A 20,336-nucleotide genomic window follows, 5' to 3' on the forward strand; every position below is an offset into this window, starting at 1 on the left:
TGTGATCCAATAGGTTCTCATTACATTAACAATAATATAAAATCTTAATATTATAAAAAGTGAGAGACATCTAACAACACATCACTATTACCCAAGTAATAAGAATATTTTTGTGATTTGATGTATAAACTTCCATGACAACATTCTTTATGTAACTTGGTCCCTTTGTCCTATATCATAATTGAACACGATGCATAGATTGTGTCTTCCTTGCATAGTTCAATTATACTTTATTTCTTGACACTTGTAAAAACATTAAAATCAATATTTCATATTGGCTTACTCAACATGATCATGCATTATTTGTCTTACACTATCAAAAGGGCCCATACAAATAATACTCATGCTATAAAGGAGGGACAAATTGTATCTAGATCATTCACATTCATCTTCATGATTCGTTCTATATCTAATAACCAACTTTATAATCATCTTATTATGAGTGACATTTGTTAGTATTAAAACATAGAACTTTTCATGTAAGAATTGTAGTGACTTTAGGTCCAAGTGTAACATCCTATTTTTTTTAAAATAAAGTTACAAAATAATATTTATAATATAAGTTTAATTTATTTATTTAATTGAGCTTATAATACAAATAAAGAGGCTTTCAATAAATTACATCATATAGAAATAAGTGGTGGGTTAGAGGAGCCTTTAGGTTTGGACTCTTAAGCACAACTTGGAGACTTATTAAAGTCAGCAGAATTGGGTTAGATTAGTTTTGCTCATCAACTTTTAAGCTCTAAGAGTGCCTGCAAATAAAAATATAAAGGAGAACTCTAAGTGTGTGGAGTAGCTACGAAGACGGCAAAGAACCATGCTTCTGCCTCAAGGTTCATCATTTGAGGTTATAAGGGGAGTGGGGATGTCTCACTTATGGGCACAAATAAGGGGTATGGGTATAGTTAGGCAGCTGCTAAGCCTCAAATGATAATTGGTTGAAATTTTTTTGGTGCATGCATTAATTATATGAAGTTGTTGTTTTTGTATGAGTATGAGATGTCATGAATTTCATGAATTATGATTATGTGTAGTACAATTGAATATTTGCATGTTAAGGTTGAATGTATGATTTGAGGGTTTTTATTAGATTGGAAAATAGACATTTAGGACTACAACTTAAACTCAAGAATCACATAACAATATTAAGAAATGATTGAGTTATGTAAGTTAAAAAAGACGAGTCTCACGATTTGTACAATGTTAATAAAAATGAATAAAATACAAATTTAAGCTACATAGAAAAATATTGAGTTCTAAAGTTTACACTATTAAATATGACACATTATAAAGTGACAATATGTTGATGTCACTAATGATGTAACATCATGTTAACATGACACATGATGATATCAAGATATCATTTTTTGTTGACATGGCACATGATGATGTTATCATGACATTTACAAGTTAATATTTTTATAATGGTATTTGTTAATATGATTAAAAATGAAATATTTGAATTTTACAATGATGATTAAAAAAAATACAAGGACAAAACATTAAAATAAAAATGTTAAATTACATTTATGAAAATCATATTTAAGCAAAAAATAAATGCTTTTAATATTTTAAAAACAGAAAATAAAGTACTTAAACAATACTCTTTCTAACTCTTTTTTACTAAAATTCATTAAAAATCATGAATTTTAATAAATTTTATTTCTAAATTAGAAGTTACTCATTAAATGAGGAAAGACTCACCAAAATTGGTGATTTTTAATAAAGTATTTCAATTAATAGTAGAAAGTGTTATTAACATTCTTAAAAAAAATAAAAAATAAAAAATAAAAAATAAAAAATAAAAAACCAATACTTACCATCCACAAGTAGGAGGATTTGGATAATTTTTTTTAAAGTATTAAGACCAGTCTAAAGATGAAGTTTAGATTCAAGAGCCTTGATTAGTTGCCTTTTAAGCATCAATTTTCACTTCAAACTATGGTCCCATGTATAACTTGCAAGCACACTGTAGAAATGAAGCGAAACAATTGTCTAGAGGGTGGCTATACAAGGAGTGTCAACATATACATAAGCAATTTCGAAGCCAATACTTATTGATTATTGAACAAAATATATGGCATTATGGAACGAGCCCAAACACCATTCAAGAATATCACCAAGAAGAAATAATAAAGCGATTTATCCTGCATTTAAATTGTCATTATAAAGGGGTATCTAGTTTACAATGATCTATGATTCTATGGCTAAACTCGGGGCAAAAAGAAAGTCTCAATGCCTACACTTTTTTTCCTTCTTTTTTCTCTTTCGAAATATGCACTTTGGATATCATGATGAAGGTGTGCAAATATTTACGATGTGTCCCAATTCGGGATGTTAGCACTAGCCTCATTCACCATCTTTACAAGGGTCACCTGCAGACATTATCATATGCAAATAACACATTTATATTGCTTTGTATTAGGTTTTTGCTACCAGAAAAAATTAATTATAAGTAATAAAAGTATATAACAATTACTTCAATGAACTAATCAAAAGTTCGTATAAGGTAAGGAGTCGAGCTGAATGTTGATATAGAAATACTATTCTTAAACTAGGTTGAGATTTCCATTACCTAGTGCTGGAATATCCCAATTACTGAATTACATAATCTATAAAACTCTGAATAAAAAAGGGGAAAAGATGAAGCAATGCAACACTTATTATGCTAGTATCCTATCCTACTCTTTTTTTTTTAAAAAAAAAAAATTAGATTCATATCCTTTCTTACTCTACTCTTGCTCTTTGTTGACTCATCCTTTCTTACTCTTATCTTGCTTTCATAGTATTCTCATTCCTTCTTTACGCTTACCTTGCTTCCTTAGTAGGCATTATTTTATCCATCTTTTTCCTATCCTAATCCCAAACAAGCCCTTAAAGTTGAAGACTGATGTGATAAAAGTAGGTACGTAATCACAACCAACCAGTAAAGCAACAAAAGCATCAATGTAAGGAAAATTGGCAAGGTTTTCATTATTTCAACTCAACTGAAGGAGTGTAAGTGAATCAAGATCCACCTGTAAATCTGATCAACTTGATCCAACCCAATTACATTTCAGCAGATTTGGTTGGACTATTAAGTTGGATTGTACATATATGAACTGACCCAACTATAATTGGGTTGGATATCAGGTTAATGAGTTTGGAACCTGATTAACCCGATCTAAAATTAATATTAATAGTTTAATACTAATTATGTATTTTCTTGAGATATATTGATTCTATATTTATGTTAGTATGTATTGATCGTATAATTTATATTAGTATTAATCTCATAACATATTTCATTTTTCTTTTAATTTTTTCTTTTTCAGATTTTTTCAAAATTCTAAAATATATTAATATTTTAATAAATCGGCCTTATTACTCAACTCAACTCAGTCCGAATGTCTGATTATTTTTTTATATTAAACCAAATTCAACCTAATCTAATCCATTTAGACACATACTCAGCCAGGGTAGGTCTCTAGGTGGATAGACATAAAACATCACTAAAATTTGACAATACCAAATATAAAGACATACCTCGAGAAAACTTTTCGTCAAACTACTAACTAAAAAAATATCAAGGTCATGTCTGCAGAAACAACCACGTTTTCAAAAGAGCAGCCTTTAATCTAAATGAAGCAAAAAGCAACGCTACACTAAAAGGAGATGAACTAAAAGTATCTTGAGGCTGAGGGCATCCCCACTAGAGATAATCTTATTCGACAATGCTCACTAACACATTTATGAATGGACTTTTAAACCAAAGATTTCCAATCCATAAGAGAGATATATAGTTACCAATTCGCCTAGCTTTATTTCACGTAGGATAAACCTACACTTAATCCCAATACTAGTATTTTCAAAGATCTAATCCAATCATAAATGTTTCTTATGCAGTAACATTCTCCAGCTAGTGCCCCTTTCCATTATCCTGAGGCAAAGTATACCTAGAGTAGATTTAATTTCTCTTTCTTTTCCTTCTAGGTAGGGTGAGTGAAGAAAAACAAAAACAAAGCCTTATCCTACTATGTGAGGTATGGAGGTCAGCAACATGGATCACATGACTTCATTTGACTCGATTAAAGATCAAAGTTTCAGCAATGTTATTTACCATGAGATCCCTCTTGACCGCTTCCTCCAATGAAAGTGTAAGAAAATTACATATGATGGTAGATGAGGGAAACAAGAAAGTGTACAGGCATCTTAAAATGTTGTAGTTTCAAGAAGATCATTTGGAGATATTGATCAAGCCCATACAGTTGATAACAAATGAACTTTATTGTATCCTGATGTCAGATAGCACTAGAAGATGGAGGATTGGACAGAAGCAAAGCTAGTGGCCTATAACTGTAACCAAGTCTCATAATTATCATGTCACTATTTGCATGTAGTTACATCAGTAGTACTTGTCAAATCATTCCCTACAAACTACCAGACTTCATTTCAAGCACAATCTCAACATATGGACGGACCCCTACTATATAAAATAAGGAGTTACTCAATCCTGGTGTAGATATGTAATCAAAGAATTAACTATTGGGAATGAAAAATATAAAACGATCCAATGACTGGATCAGTGTTCAAACTTCTTAGATACAGATATTTTTGTTACTGATTCTCATTCAGATAGTTATATATGTTCTAATGGAAAATTTGTCGTTTTCTTATCACCTTCCATGTTAGTAAAATGAAAATAAGTATGAAATTACTGAGAGAATTTATTATAGAATCCTATATAAGTTCTGTATTAAGTTTCATGTATTAACAATAACAGTTCTTGCTAGACATTATTCCAATAAGATAAGATGAACTGCTAATATCAATTGGCAAATTCTAGACATACCACACTTTCAGGAACCCCTGGTGGGGGCAAGGGCAAGTTTTTTGGTGGAGGTCCTCGTAGATGTGACCTTTTGTCAAATCTCCACTCACCAATTTTTCCGTAAGTCAGTTCACCCTGAGCATCAAGACAACTATGAGAAATACGCAAGAAGCTAGAGTGTTTCAATAACAGCATATCTTCAATAACAGTATATCTGCTAAAGCAAAGGCCATAGCACACAGCAAGAAAATAAAGCAGATTTCACGAGTTCAGATATGTGTTCACCAAGAATGTAAATTTGGAACATTCAATGACCATAACTATGCAATTGGGAAAAGAAATAATTCACCTTCATATTGTAGTCACATCCATAAGTATAGTGAAGTATGTACTTCTTGTTAGTTTCAAGATCCCATGGGGGCTGAAAAGTCACAGACAAAGAAAGGTAAATTCAGCATTGGGTACGCTTGTCATACTTGGTAACACTTGATCTGATAATAACATAAACTAGATACAACATCAAGAGCTACATGATGTTGTGCCAAACCTGTAGCATGAAGTCTTTCCGCAGAATGTGCCTCACACCATGCAGAGCAGATGCAACAGCATAAGCATACCTTGGTTCCACAAGAAAAAAACATTACATAAAGCATCAAACTATCAGTTTCAGCACCTCTTCTAGAAAAAAAAATATCTGCAATATTTATCAGTTATTTGGAAAGACATACATTTCTAGCACCCATCCAAATGCTTTATCGGTCTCTGGATCCTCTTTCATCTTCAAAGATATATTCATCCATGTGGGGGCAATCTTTGAGATCAAATCCTGGAAAAAGAAAATAGAGAAGTCCGTTGATAGATACCCATTAGTAATTAGTTAGATGCCTGTTAGTAAGGCAGTTAGCTAGTTAGTTAGCTTAGTTTGAACGACTGAGATAGTAGAAGGCATATTGCCCATAAATGAAGAGGGGAGGATTTAGGGAAAAATCATCTTATCATTTGAGAAACAATTAGACTATTAGCCCTAACCTAAGGCTGCTTCTACATATTGGCACAGCAATTGCGATTTAGGATTCATCAATACAAATTCATTATTTCCTTCAGATTCTGAACCAGGTCTATCATCTATATGAAATGAATTGACATTAACAATTTTCAACACAAAGATGATGAAATCTACTAGCTTAGAGAACCAGCAATAAAATTGTTTACAATAATCAGGACAAGAATAAGGACATGGAAAGTTATTCAAGCATCAAGAACAGGTAATGGAAGAGATTCTACCTTTCTTATAATTACAGGAGAATTGCCGATTGGATCAACTTTTGTAACGGGTCCCAACTCCTCGGGATAAAACTTCCTTATGATTTTTTCATTCTGATCAGGTCTAATGTAAAAAAATGGAAAAGCAGCTGGATGTCCCCCATAGGCCAGATTGGGCAGAGGACGTAAAAATATGTGATCAGGCTCTGCCATTAACACATATCTGCATCAAAAGAAGAGCAAGTAGGTCATATTTTATTATTGTAAAACAAAAAAGATAGATCACAATTTACATAGACATAGTATAAGAGATCTAACTCTTCCTCTATTTTAGCCTTTTGCAGCCACTGAACAAATGCCCATGGCCTATTAAGAACAATGTATCCCTGCAAACAGATAAGAAAACATCTAAGCTGCATTGACTGAAGAAAACCAAACAATAAATAAAGAAATGCATAGTGAAACATTCAATTATTGACTCTATCAAAACTTCAAAAGGAGAGGAATACAAAATATGGATAGAGAAGCAAGAAAAAGCCTCAAATACAAGTCAAGCAGTTGACTTTTATTTGCATTAACTTTTAAAACAGATATATTTTTAAACAGTTGGAACTGCAAAAAATATGACCCAGCAAACATTTGAAGAATGAACTCTGCAGCACTAAGCTTATAATATATTCATCTTGAAAAGACAAAAGAAAAAGACCCCTAAATTTATATTTCTTTGGTATTAGGTATTGCCATAAGAAATTCAGGCATCCCAATTATTTTCAAACTTATATATTGCATAATGAATTTTAGCAACTATTTATCACATTTCCTCCCTTCGATAGCATCCCTCAAATTATCTCATTTACACCAAATCATTTTCCAGGGTTTCACTTTTTTCACCAAAGTAATAAGGTCCAAAACCTCTCAACCTTTTATCAAATTTCCAGATTCGAATTCAGAAGCATGTACAGCAGTTTAGTAATCATGGCATCTCAGTATATCAATTATAACTGAAACTAAAATATTATTAAGCCAAATAGCTGAATTAAAAAAGGAAATAGCAAATAACAAAAAAAATATATATATATAAAGGAAAATCACAGTAAACTCACCCGATCTAAACCTGCTGGAAGGGGATCAACCACAACAGTTGGAATTTCATCCATCAAGTTGTCAGGATTTCCAGAATGTAGTATCCTAGTGAAGCCTCCCATCTCTGACCCAGGTAACTTCTTTTGTTGTTTATACCAGTAATACATGACACGGCATTGCCATTTGTTATATGGAGCATCTGTTGCCGTTAATGCAACATGAAAGGGTGTTCTAGATGTCTTCCGATTCTTTACATGATCAGGCATCTCAATAATGGGGTCAAAAAACAATGCACCATCATCAATAGCCACGCCTTCGGAAGATCCATAGTGCATTAACATTGTCACCAAATTATAAGTGGCAAAGGAAGAACCAAGAACTAAAAAAATTAAAAGTAATGGTGAAGCACGTCCCATGGTCTTCCTATTCCAGACAGATTTCAAAATATCATGGACCTGAACCTCCCTCAGTTCTTGACAGAACGAACTCTACTCTGAAAAAACAAATAGCTCTTCATCAGAATACAAGTTTCCCACTAATAAAGTTTCATTCATCGTATCCAATTACCAAACTAAGACAAGTTAAAGAACAAATCAGAGTGCAACTTTATAAAAGTAGGATCAAAGTTTAAATGGTTGGATCAGATTATAATTCAACTAGAGATTTTGAAACAAACCCATCAATTAACTTGCACCAACTGGCAATTGCCACATATTTACGTTATGTGATCCAAATCAACCACTTTAATAACTACCTCTCAAATTCCATTTTTCTTAGAAGCCAATGAAAAAAAAAAAAGAAATCACTTTCGAACAAACTCACAGAAACACCCAAGTGAAGCAGAAAGCAAACAAACGTAATTTTAAGAACAGAACCTTAGCTCCACATTTACAAAGGATAAAAATCTTGAAAATGAAGAAAAGACACTATCCAGGATAAAAATTCAAAACTTGGGAAGCACTGCAAAAAAGGGTAAAGAGTCTCATTTAACTAACATTAAACACATAAAGTTAAAAAAAAATAAAAAAATAAAAAAGGAACAGAAGCACCCAAGATTCCATTTTGATTATTCATTCCTTTCATTTCCCAATTCCCATCGAGGATTCCCAGAATCAATATTGGTTGGTAAAAAAACATTATTATTTTTTTGTTGGAAAATAACAACAACAATAAAGGGTGCATGATGATTTTTGAAGGAATTGAATCAAATTACAATTTGAACCACCAGTCCCTGCCAAGTGGTGAATCGAAAGGAAGATAATAAACAATGGGTCAACGCCAAATTTCAACAAATAACGCCAATACTGTAAGAAAACTGAAATGGGTATGCAGAAAATTTGGAAAAGTGAATGAGAGAGAGAGAGAGAGAGAGAGAACCCACGTTTGGTCTGTGTGAGAGAGATTTTAGAGAGAGAGAATGATTTATGGATCGGAGAGAGTGAGTTGTAGTTTGGCAGTTTCTTCTTCCTCTCCGACGGAGGCAACGCGGCGGCGATTTTAATTTTCACTATTTTATTTCATTTCTTTGTGTTATAAATGTGTTGATAGGTACTACCAATGGTAGGTACTACCAAATAACTTTTTATAAATCAACTTTCAATTGTTTTTTCTATAACAACAATCTCTTTCTTCATGAAAATATAATTGTGTGACTCACACTTATATAGTAACACTAATCTTGTTGATTGATGCATACAATTTGGATCTCTAAAATTAAAATATTGTACAATACATTTTCAAAAGTATGAAATTTTTAATCATCTTAGTTCAAACTTAAAAAAAGTGTGACTAAAAGAAGTACTAAATTGATAATAAGGAGTTCAAGTTAAAGATTTATTTAATTTTTATAAAATTTATTTGATAATTTTTTAATTATATAAATTAATATGATAACATTTTTCAATTTCAGGAATCAGAGTAAATATTTAGTTAATACAAGATATAAACATGAAATTTTATTTGTGAAATCAAACATATATTACTTAAACCAGTGGAGCTGGAGTTGCTAAGTCCAAATTTTATTCTTGTGATTATATTAATTTCTAGTGATAAAAAATTATATTACTTGACTTGACTATTTATAAGTTATTTCATAATTTTAATACGCAACTAGGTATATAATTACTGTTTTTATATTAATAAAAACTACAATAATAATAACAATGAAGATTAAACTGAAATTTTTATTTATTCCGACCATAATATATTTTAATTAATTATTTAACAAATATCCAATTACTTTAAACATTTGGTGAGAACCTTTATCATTTATAACAAATAATAACTCTATTTAATTCAAACAAATTTTTCTTCCGTAAAAAATATGTCATCTGTATTAAAAATGTTAAAAACTTAATATTTATATATTGTCAATGTAAAAACATTATATTATAAATGATTTATAAATCGTTAGTAAGATTGAAATATTTTTTATTTTTATATTTTATTTAATAAAAATATTTAAAAAGTATTAATATTTGTAAGATCAATTAATATTGTATTTGATTTTTAAATTTTAAAATTTCAAATTTAAATCTTATGTTTGTAAGGATAAAATAATTATTAAAAATCAATAATAGATAAAAGTATTCATTCAATTTTAACAAATATTTAGAAATCGAAACAAAATAATTAAATTAGTTTGAGTATTGAATATATCACTTTATTAATATGATGATCTATTGATAATTTATATAAATTATTTCTAATTAAAGTTAATATATCGATATATTATTTATATATAGATATAAATATATAAATATAGATTATTAGATCTTATATATCATGATGATATTATAACACAGCTAACTTTGTAAAATGCCCCATAATTTTTTAAGTAGTTAATATCACTTTAAATAGCTTTTAATTTTAATCATTAATGTATATTTAATGATTTTAATTTACTCCTCGTACACTTGGCTGAAGAAAACATTCTTTGGTGTAAAAAAAAAAAATCTTTCTGACTAGTTATGGCCTAAAAATGTCAAAATTATGTGATTGCTTTTACTTTTACTTTTTTTTTCGTTACGAGTTTAATTACATATAATATAATAGAGAAATGATATATTATTACACAATATTTTATAAATAAAATATTAAAAAATGCTGGTGCAAGGTAAATTTTTCTTTTGAATTAATTTCGTGTTTCCAAAATAATTGTAGACATCTATGATGGATGGTGCATCCTTATTGCTAGGTATGACAATCTAACCCGTCCTGTGGGTACTCACTTGAACCCGTCCCGATTTAGACAGGAAAAATTTGTGTTTATCGGGTTCGGGTTCGGGTTCGAGTTTTTCCCGATTGAGAAAATTAGAACAGGGACGGGGATTAATAATATAATTAAAAACTTATTTTTATATATATATAAATCAAAATTAGAAATATTTATATATAAAATTTATATTTTATTTTTTATTTTTTAAAATTTGTTCATATTTATTTAAAAGAAAAGAAAAAAAAAAAAAAAAAAAAGGAGCGGGCACGGGGCAAGAAAACTGAACCGGCGGGGATAGATACTTAGATTTTACCCTCAGCGGATATCGAGGATGGGAGTGGGACCGGTTTAAATTTTTGAGGACAGGTGGAGGAATGTCAAACCCGCCCCCGTCCCGTTCCGGCTCCGTTGTGATGCCTACCTATCGTGCCCAGTTTTTTTTTCTCTGAAAAATCCTTCCTTCAAAATAACAATTATGCTGTATAATGAAAGAAAAATAGAACTCTAAGTTTTTGTTACGTACAAGATAAATGATAGTGTTAAATATCAATATTGATCCAAACAAATTATAACAACTTCTCTTTCTTATTTAAGTTATTCAGAATTTTAATTTTAACTGGGTATAAAGTAAAATATATTGAAAGAAAATATTTACTTTTGATACTCATTATTGTTATTATAATATTTATAAAAATAAAAAAAATAAAGTGAATTGAGTTGAAGTTTTTTATTTAAAGTAGTATTAGCAATACACATGTTAAATATTATTATATACAACTAAAATTTATAATATAAATTATAAATATAAATAAATATTATGTTTGAATATATAAATTATAATTAAAATTTATATAAATAGATACTTTTAACATATGAATTATATTTTAGATTTATAATAAATAATTTATATTTTAATACAATATTTTTATTTATTTATAATTTATTTTAAAATATAATTCATAAATAATTATGTAAATAAAAAATGAATTGAATAAAAAGTTATAAAAAAAAATTAAAAACTCTTTTACCAAAAAAAAAAAAAAAAGCTATTAAAAACACTCAATAAGATAGAGATTCATGTTTAATATATAGGAGTTAATTTTAATAAAATAAAGCTTTAAATGTTGATTGAATTTATATAAATGTTAAATAATATCTTTTTAAGAATTTTAAGTTAAATGAAATTAATAAAAACATTTAACCGTCAAAATAATAAAAAAATATTAATTTTATCCAAAAATTTATTAATAAATTAAAATCAAAAATTAATTATAATAGAGAATTAATTAAATTTGTGTCATTTTAATTCTGTAAAACTAAAATACCGTTAGTTGCTTTTTTAATAACAAATACATGAAAAATGATTTTTTCAGTGGCATGGAATATTTATGAATATTTTTTTATTCATGATTTAAACAGAGAATCGAATAACATGGCACACACGATTAAGTAATAGTTTTACATCAACGTGTATTATAATGGAACATATTTTATCTATTTATTATCTCTTGTAACAACAAAAAAATATTTTATTTATTTAATTCAGTGATGCCTAGTTGTCTTTGTTTGTCCTTTTCAAGGGGTGACTTTTGACCAAAAAGGTATAAAGGAATATTCAAGCATTAATTATATGGCTCGACACTATTTTACTTGTAGTTTTCATCGAGTAGTCTTATATTCTCTTAACAATTTATAAAAGTTAATTAAATAAAAATAGGAACTTAATTTCTTAAAAAAAATCTAAAAACTTTTATATTTAGTAAGTGATAAATTATTTATAAAATGTAATTTATGACTTAATAATTTGAATAATTTCACGATCAACATAACAAACTAATGAAATAGCTCATTTATAAATTTGTGACTTTGATGCTTGCATTCTCCAAGTTGTATAAAAAAATGAATATGTTGCCACACACGATACAATTAAATATGTGAATGATCTAATGATCAATATTAGGACGAAAATTGGTTTAAATTTTGTATTTTATAAATATGTGTTTAATTATTTTGTATTCATTCTTGAACAATCGAATAAAAATATCAAAATTTTAATACTTACTACTATTGTAATTAAAATTAAGAGTATTATTCTTTTTTTAATAAGACAGATAAATGTTGGTCCCTATGGTCAGAATCTAGAAGGGGGAGTTGAATAGATTCTGTGTTATTTATGGCTGCTTTCTCTTCTTTCAAAATCTTTACTAAACAAATCTTGATTTTGATCAAACCTTTAAACACAAAAGGTAATTCAGAGTTATATATGCACAGCTTATCCAAAAAGATTTGATTAACACAATTAATACAAAATTCGTAAAGATTGTTTTTATCAATTACCAAGAATTTATTTAAGTTCAGTTTTTGCAGATAATGTTTTTCTTCATACAACATTAATCAAGAAACTTATACAGAATGTAAAGAGTGTAAGAGTTAAGAAAATCATGCACCAAGATATATACTGGTTCAGCCATACAAAGGCCTACATCCAGTTTCAGATTTAGATACACCTCTAAATCCAGTCAAATCCACTATTGATATTCTTTACATGCACCATGCACAAGCAATATCCAATCAATGAATTTAACAAACAAATCTTGTCACCCGCAAGACTAACAAACCATTTCTTGAAACCACAAGAAACATATAACCCAAGAATATTGATCCCACAATATCCTACTTGAGAAAAACCTATCTCAAGATTTCTCTTTACACAACTCTTCCAGAGATTCTCAAATCTCAAGAATTAAAAACTATTCAAATAAAAACTAAAGATCAGAAAAGAGTACACCTGTTTGTGTAGATATGATCTTCAACGACTTAAACCAGTTTGAAACGAATTTTCTATAAGAACTTCATCTTCTTGAATTGATCTTGCACAATTTTTCTCAAAAGTTGATTTTCAGCAGTTGATACTTTCTTTCTTTCTTCAGAAAATCATTTTCTCTTTTGCAGTCACGTGTATTCTGAAAAGTCTTTTTTTTTTTTCGTCTGTAATAATAATTTTTAAAGCTTCTGTTTTAATCTTAAAAACAATTATTGTGTGCAAGGAAACAGTTATTTCAGTTAATTTCGTAACAGAGATAATCTATTACCTGTTTAGGTAATCTATTACCACGAATCAGAATAACTGAATTAATTGTTTCAGAAACTGTTTTAATCTATTACCAAATAAAGTAATCGATTAATACGAGTCACAAAATAACACAAAACTCACATAGGATCAGAGGTAATCGATTACTGTAAGAGATAATCGATTAACACGATTCTTTTTCCTCTTGAAATCATCAGAATCAGTTTGGAAATCTATTACCACATATGGTAATCGATTATTCCAGATTCAATTAGTTTTTCAGCATGAGTCAGGTAATCTATTCCATAACTCAGAAAATTTCTGATGTTTTCAAGTTTTCATTTAAAGTTTCAAACACTCAGTAATATATTACTTCATGTTCTCAACAATGAATGAAATAAGAAAGTGAGTATTATGGTATTTTTGCCTACACGTTAATTACTAAATTTTAACTCACCACAAACAAACACATACAAGCCTAATCTTTTAAACAATCAATACATTATCCTTTTGACATAGGCTTAAAAATAAAGAACAACATGAACAAAACATCAAAACAAAAACTTCCAGAGAACATCTTCCAGATGTAGATTCTTCAATCTTCAACAATAAAGACGGTAATATTGTAAGTTTTTGCTAATTATTATTTTTTAACGATAATTATGTGTTGTGTTTTGAAGTGTGATAATGAGAAATTTTGATGAGAAATTTTGAGAGTTAAAAAACTTCTTAAGTATTTTAGAGGGTTTATTTGAATAGATGTCCAGTTTGATCCTAAAGGAATCGGTATATAAAGTTCTTTTGAAACTTGAGCCTTATAAGCCCATTACTCAAAGAACTTTAGAGAGATGGTAGAGAGAAAAGATATGAATTTCTTCTTCTTCATGTTGTGTCAATGCAACGTTGGGGTGTGATGCTAAGAATATTATAAGCATTTAGGCATGTTGATTGATTTAGGTATAGAGGAGAGGTTTTTTTTGAAAGTTTAATATCACATTGTGTGGATATTGACGTCGTGCTCTATGAGTTCAGTTGTTGAAAATCTCCTATTAGTTCAAATGATGATCCTAGACCCCTCAAGATTTAAGTTTTAATGATAACAAACATCAACATTTTTTAAGAGAAAAGTTTTGAGATCAAGGTTTAAGACAAATAGAGATAAGATGATCTATTAACATGGTAGATTATTATGACATTAAGTCTTAAGACGAAGCACTTCATTTGTAAGAAAAATACGTTGTATTATATCATTTATGATATCTAATAACAAAATCATCTTTATCTACATGATTCCTTAATAGATTGAAACAAAAAGCTTCTTTAGTACTCATAATTCAATAAAGGAACTAAAAGCATGTTTTGCATCAGAAAAAGGACTAACATATCTTGTAAAGCACAAAAATTGCAAGAAAGCTGCTTCGGATTGACACACACATGGTTCCTCTATTTTGGTACCTAAAAGATAATGAGTAGTTTCTTTGATCGGATAAAAAGTGAAAATTTGGTGAAACATATTTAATGCACCAACAGACACTTCTCTCTATATTGAATGGGGATGAAGATAGACAAACCAAGCATGTAAGAGACATTTAAGGATTTCAACAATTATCTTCATTAAACACCTATAAAGGAGCTTAAAGATTCATAAAAAAATGATGAAGATAGGTATTAACACAATCATTGTACATTTCATTCTTTGTGTAAAAAGTCTTGTACTTAATTGGTTGTATCACGTCTTAATAGTAAGATGAAATAACATTGTTAGCTTACCTAGCTTTAACTTTGAGCCTAAAAATGCTTGACTGTAAAAAGAATACTTGGTTTCTTTGAGCTTGAAAAGGCTTAACTACAAAAGAATGTTTGGTTACTTTGAGCTTGGAGAGATTTGACTGTAAAAGAATATTTAGTTGTTTGAAGCTTGGAGAGGTTTTGTGTTCAAAGAATACTTGGCTAGTTCCTTAAAGAGGAAAGTCAAAGAACACTTAGGTTGAGTCAAAAGTGACTTGTAAAAGAATACTTTTATCTTTATAAAAGATATTGGAACTTGATCAGGTTGATCAAGAACTAGACGTAGTCTCGGTGGTTGATACAAACCATTATAGAATCATTGTGTTCTTCTCACTTTAATTTTTGTTTGCTCTCTTACAGTCTCACTACTATTTCTTTGTTTCGTAAAAGTATTGAGCTTTTTTATTGACAATATTTAACCCCATTTCTAATGTCTCTCTTTTCTTTACAGTTTGATATTAGAGCTCAATCTTTGATAGGGTTGAGCATGTAACAATGTTAAAAGAAAATATCCTAATAAAATGGGAAGCAATGAAGGATAATACCCGCCTAAAGGAGTTTCTCTTAAAAGGCCTCCAACCTTCCAAAGATCTAGGAACCAAAGGTCATCGCCATATCAAAGGCTCGTGATCTCAAGACTCTTACTCTAGATGAACTTTTAGGAGCACTAAAAGTTCATGAAGTCCATTTTAACAATAGGAATAATCTCAAAACGAATGATTTTGTTGCTCTAAAGACTGGTGAAACTAGCAAGAGAAAAGACAAAGGCAAAGCTCTAAAGATAACATTAGTAGTAACAATTCAAAAAAAAACATGGACTAGCAAAAAGAAATCTAAGAAGAGTTTGATGGTCATCTAGGAGGATATAGATAACAGTAGTAGTAGCAATTCAAATGATGAAAAGGTCAACATCTTTCTTATGGCAGATATAAATGACACATATATGAACATCATCTTACTTTTTAGTTTGCATCATGTGTCATGCATCATTATGTTGATGTGTACATGCATAGTCTATCTAACGCATTTGTTTGATACACATTTTATTTGTATACTCTAATGTATCATCTCTCATTTGAAAGAAAATATTTTGCATTTATTGCTCATTAAATTTTTCAAATGATTATGAAATGGGAAAAGGATAAAGCTTGCGTGGAGTGTGGGACGATAAAATGTGTTAGCATTACAACTTATAAATTTTCTCTCTCCTTGTCCTTTCACCTTACCTAAAACGTTTCAAAAGAACAAAACTACCCTAATGCACCACATTCAAACACTTAACCATTTTCTCACCACTCTCATGTTCTCATCTCTCTCAAGAACCTCAGCATTTTCTTGGAAAAACACTTATAGACCATAAATCCTAAACCCTTAGAAATGGCTCCAAGAACTCAAACTACCCATAACACCAAGGCTCCCATTGAGGAGTATCTTGACTCATTCTTCCTTCCTGGGAAGTACACCAAATGCAAGATGATGGCTACCTAATGAAACACTACTTGGACAAGGTTGGATGGTCCTGCTTTGTGGAGCTTTGATGCAATTGCTTTCACGCACCATATGCCTACTTATAAGCATCCACAATAGTTGATGACAATGCTATTGTGGGTTAGGTGGACAAAGTAGAGGTTACAATCACTCTAACCTCTATTATGACCCTCTCTAATGGATGCTAGGGATGGTCTACTCCAATGACTGGGAGGAAGTCATCACTAAGGAGATGGTGGTCACCATATTTTACCTCTCTAAGCACCCTACTAAAAGGACAGAGTTGTTGAGGTTCCTCCATGTGGCCAACATGAAGCCCCTTTGTAGGTTGTTGCATAATTTTTTATTTAACATGTTCATTGTAATGCCTAATTATATAATATTAAATATATTTTTTCTTATATGTTATTATCATAATTATATCATTAATAATATTTTACATAAAGACAAAGAAGATTTTGTGAAATTGTTTACAAATAGTTAGCTTATAATTACATTACATACTATTCTAAAAATATTTACAACATCATACTATTTTACACATTATTTATTTATTTCATCCCTTAGTCTAGCTCCAAGGATAATGTTTTAAACATTAATAGATTTTGTCTTTATCACCTATGTTTGGGAGTTATTGTGAATTTGCCCAATTTGGTTTTCAACCACTGGAAGTCTTGTCTCAACCAGAGAGATTACGAAAAGAGTAAGAGAGCACCCATTCCATATGGGATATTTTTTACAAAGTTAATTGTGGACACCAACATTGACACCATTTGCTACGAGCAATGCAAAGAGGTGATGAAAATCAACCTCTCCACCCTCAAGAGAATGAGGATTGCTCACCTTCTTCCTAGGGTGAAGGGAAAGAAAGGTGTAGTGAAATCTGAACCAAGTGTTGAGCCCTCACTCAAGAAACCTACAACAGGCCAATGCTCTTTTCGTAACCCTCTTATAACCTAAATACTAGCCCAAACACCAATCCAAACACTACCACCTTCTTCATCATTGAAAACAAAAGCCCCTATCTCTTCACCTCACACCACCATTCTTGACTCTTCATTTGATTAAGATCACAAGCCTTTATCCTTACGGCTCTCTCTTCCTCAACCTACTTTATCTCAACCACCAACACCTTTAACTATAACCAAGCCTCCCCAACCTCAATATTCCAAAAAGAGATGCCTTGTGCATGGGCTAGCAAAGCCCAAGATGAAGAAGGAATAAGAGAAAATCCTCAACATGCCAAACGTCTGTCTATGAAAGAGGTAGAGGAGTAGAAAAAGAAAGACATTGAGCTAGTCACTAAAGAATTCAAAATGCTTCAAGGAATCACTTTATTTTTATACTCAAACAACAATAACAATTATCAATCCTCCCTCAACAAGAGTGTCTAGTGATGACCAAAGTCTTAGATCAACACAGACATATGTGTCTATTATAGAGGAGAGTATTCGTCCTACTCATATAGGAGTATCTAACATAGATGAAAGTTTTCATTCAACCTACATAGAAGTGTTTGAGGTTCAAACTCTAGCTGATGACGCAACTACTGAAGCAACCCAAATAGTCCAACCAACAATGTTTGGAGCACCTATTGTAAGAGTAGAAATGGTACCGTCACTTGTTGAAGAGACTCATGGATTGGCTGAAGAAGTTGCTCAATTATCACTTGAAAATGTTGCAATTGAGGCCATACCATTGAGTGTAAACACCTCCTCGCTGGTAACAGACCCAAGACAGCCAGGGGATTTCATCTCTACCATGCCACCAAGTGAAAACATAGAGACATTGAAGCAATTGATGGAGGAACAAACCATAGACGAAGAGGATATAAACATTCCTATATATGATTCCATTAAGAGGTCACCTACTATAATATGAAAGAGTACCTACAAACATGTTACCGCAACAAGAAACCCATTACCATTCATCCCCACACTACTAAAGTGACTAATGTTTGGCCATTTGATCTATATGGTCAACATCATATGGATTCAGACATCAGGGAGCTCATCAATCAACAAAGATATGATCTTGAAGAAGCCTATTGATGTGAGAAAACCACAAGTGTATGGTTATTGTCAAGTAATAATTTATCAAATTATAGATCTTTTAGCCTTTTTATGTTATAAATTAGAGTAGTGAGGCTAGGAAAGTTCACTTTTGATTTCACACTTGACAAATAAATAAAAAAAGAGTAACTCGTGTTGGTGTTCCTTTGATTCTTAGGTTCATTTACTTTTTGTGTTATTTTTTTTTCTTTTGAAAGAACTACTATGAACATGTGTGAGTAGTCTATCTTTTTTATGGGATCAGGGCTTAGCCCTTGAGAACCTTTATGATATTATGAATTATTTAGTTATTTAATTCTTGTTCTCTTCTTGATCTGATTTCTTTACAAATTATATATGTTAAAAAATTAACCATTACTTTTAATAATTTTAGATATTTAGTTACTAGTCAAAATCAATGGTTTTAGTTATAAGAGAAATTTTCAGGAATAAGGGTTCGCTCAATGAGTTTCTATATGTTCAAATGTAATTACTCAGAGATTTACTTGTTTCCTTTTGAAGATAAATTAACCTAAAATATCCTCCACTCTCTCTCAAAGGCGTATTTAATTGAATTAACTCTTATTATCGTGGTAAATATGTTCAATTAAATCCATTACGATCTGACTAGTGAGTCATGACCATGACAAATTTGACTTCTGAGAGATTTTTTTCTTCACTAGGTCAGTCATAGGTGTGACAAGTGAGTCATGACCGTTATCTTCCTTGTCCTAATTATATTTGTAATTCTCAAGTCTATCATGGGCATGACTCATGAGTCATAATTTTGATCCTTTCTGGCTTGTGTTTTCTTGTCTTTTTTTCTTTCATCTTCTAAAAGCAATCATATCTTTGCCTACTATATGCAAATAACAAAACAAAATAAAAATGTAACAAGCATAAAAAAGAAAAAGTAAATTTAAAAACAATTCTTGTGGTAACTATGTTATATTATGTATGAATGTAGTTTTAATTAGTTAAAAACTTAAGACTAAAACATGATCAAAATGCAGAACATCACCTATCATTTTCATGTTGCTATAGAGTGAAGTTATGAGGGAACCCCTCATAATATTCCTTTCATGATTGGTCGTCCTTGAAGACCATGTCAGATCCAACCTTGGATCAAATTCTTCTATGTTGATTCCAAACTCAAGATTGTGCAGCATTCTGTCTGCAAAGGGAAGGAGAATAAGGCCAACTACCTTAAGGATGTAAGGTATATGAGGTGTGCCAAATTCCATCAGTCTGGTGCCTCAAATGCTGATAAAGACTACCTTTTGTTCTCCATTGGTTGTTGTGCTACCAACAAACTCCATCTTTTCTTGTTACCTTTCCCTCTACCCTCAACACTCTTTACCAATCACGTCGCACATTCTTTTATTCCTCACTTTTCAATTTTCATTTTTTTTTACATTTACTTGTAGATATTATTTTTGATTATTCATGTACTACATATGTTTCTACCCTTGATATCAACTTTAAGCCTACCCAAGAGGCACCTACAACTGTCCTCAATCGAATTTTCGCACTATGGACACTGGTCAATCATCTTGTTACAAC

General features: G+C 30.4%; 1 protein-coding gene across 3 annotated transcripts; it reads right to left on the reverse strand.

Moving 5' to 3' along the window:
• Positions 1 to 1,981: 1,981 nt before the first annotated feature.
• Positions 1,982 to 8,728, reverse strand: LOC109819095 (hydroxyproline O-arabinosyltransferase RDN2). Of its 3 annotated transcripts, none has more exons than XM_020384688.3 (9): positions 8,541 to 8,728; positions 7,180 to 7,652; positions 6,395 to 6,462; positions 6,098 to 6,299; positions 5,542 to 5,639; positions 5,361 to 5,430; positions 5,163 to 5,234; positions 4,835 to 4,948; positions 1,982 to 2,378 (listed from the first exon to the last, which is right to left on the reverse strand). In XM_020384688.3, exons 2-9 carry the CDS (start codon positions 7,573 to 7,575, stop codon positions 2,316 to 2,318), a joined length of 1,083 nt encoding a protein of 360 aa, XP_020240277.1. In that variant the 5' UTR covers positions 7,576 to 7,652; positions 8,541 to 8,728; the 3' UTR covers positions 1,982 to 2,315. The 3 variants fall into 3 exon arrangements, with proteins under 3 accessions (XP_020240277.1, XP_029124822.1, XP_082918384.1); XM_029268989.2 differs by lacking the exon at positions 8,541 to 8,728 and adding an exon at positions 8,373 to 8,513; XM_083062258.1 differs by lacking the exon at positions 8,541 to 8,728 and adding an exon at positions 8,035 to 8,141.
• Positions 8,729 to 20,336: the final 11,608 nt, after the last annotated feature.

Source organism: Cajanus cajan, chromosome 8 (genome assembly GCF_000230855.2).
Source record: "Cajanus cajan strain Asha chromosome 8, NIPB_CcT2T_4, whole genome shotgun sequence".
Taxonomy (NCBI): Eukaryota; Viridiplantae; Streptophyta; class Magnoliopsida; order Fabales; family Fabaceae; genus Cajanus; species Cajanus cajan.

Bases quoted from the DNA above. Each gene is read 5' to 3' on its own strand.
- LOC109819095 (XM_020384688.3), bottom strand. From the start codon at position 7,575: ATGGGACGTGCTTCACCATTACTTTTAATTTTTTTAGTTCTTGGTTCT. The intron at 4,949-5,162 runs GTGAATTATTTC...CTTGATGCTCAG, and splicing joins GATGTGACTACAATATGAAG to GGTGAACTGACTTACGGAAA. The intron at 2,379-4,834 runs GTATGTCTAGAA...TAATGTCTGCAG, and splicing joins CAGGGGTTCCTGAAAGTGTG to GTGACCCTTGTAAAGATGGT.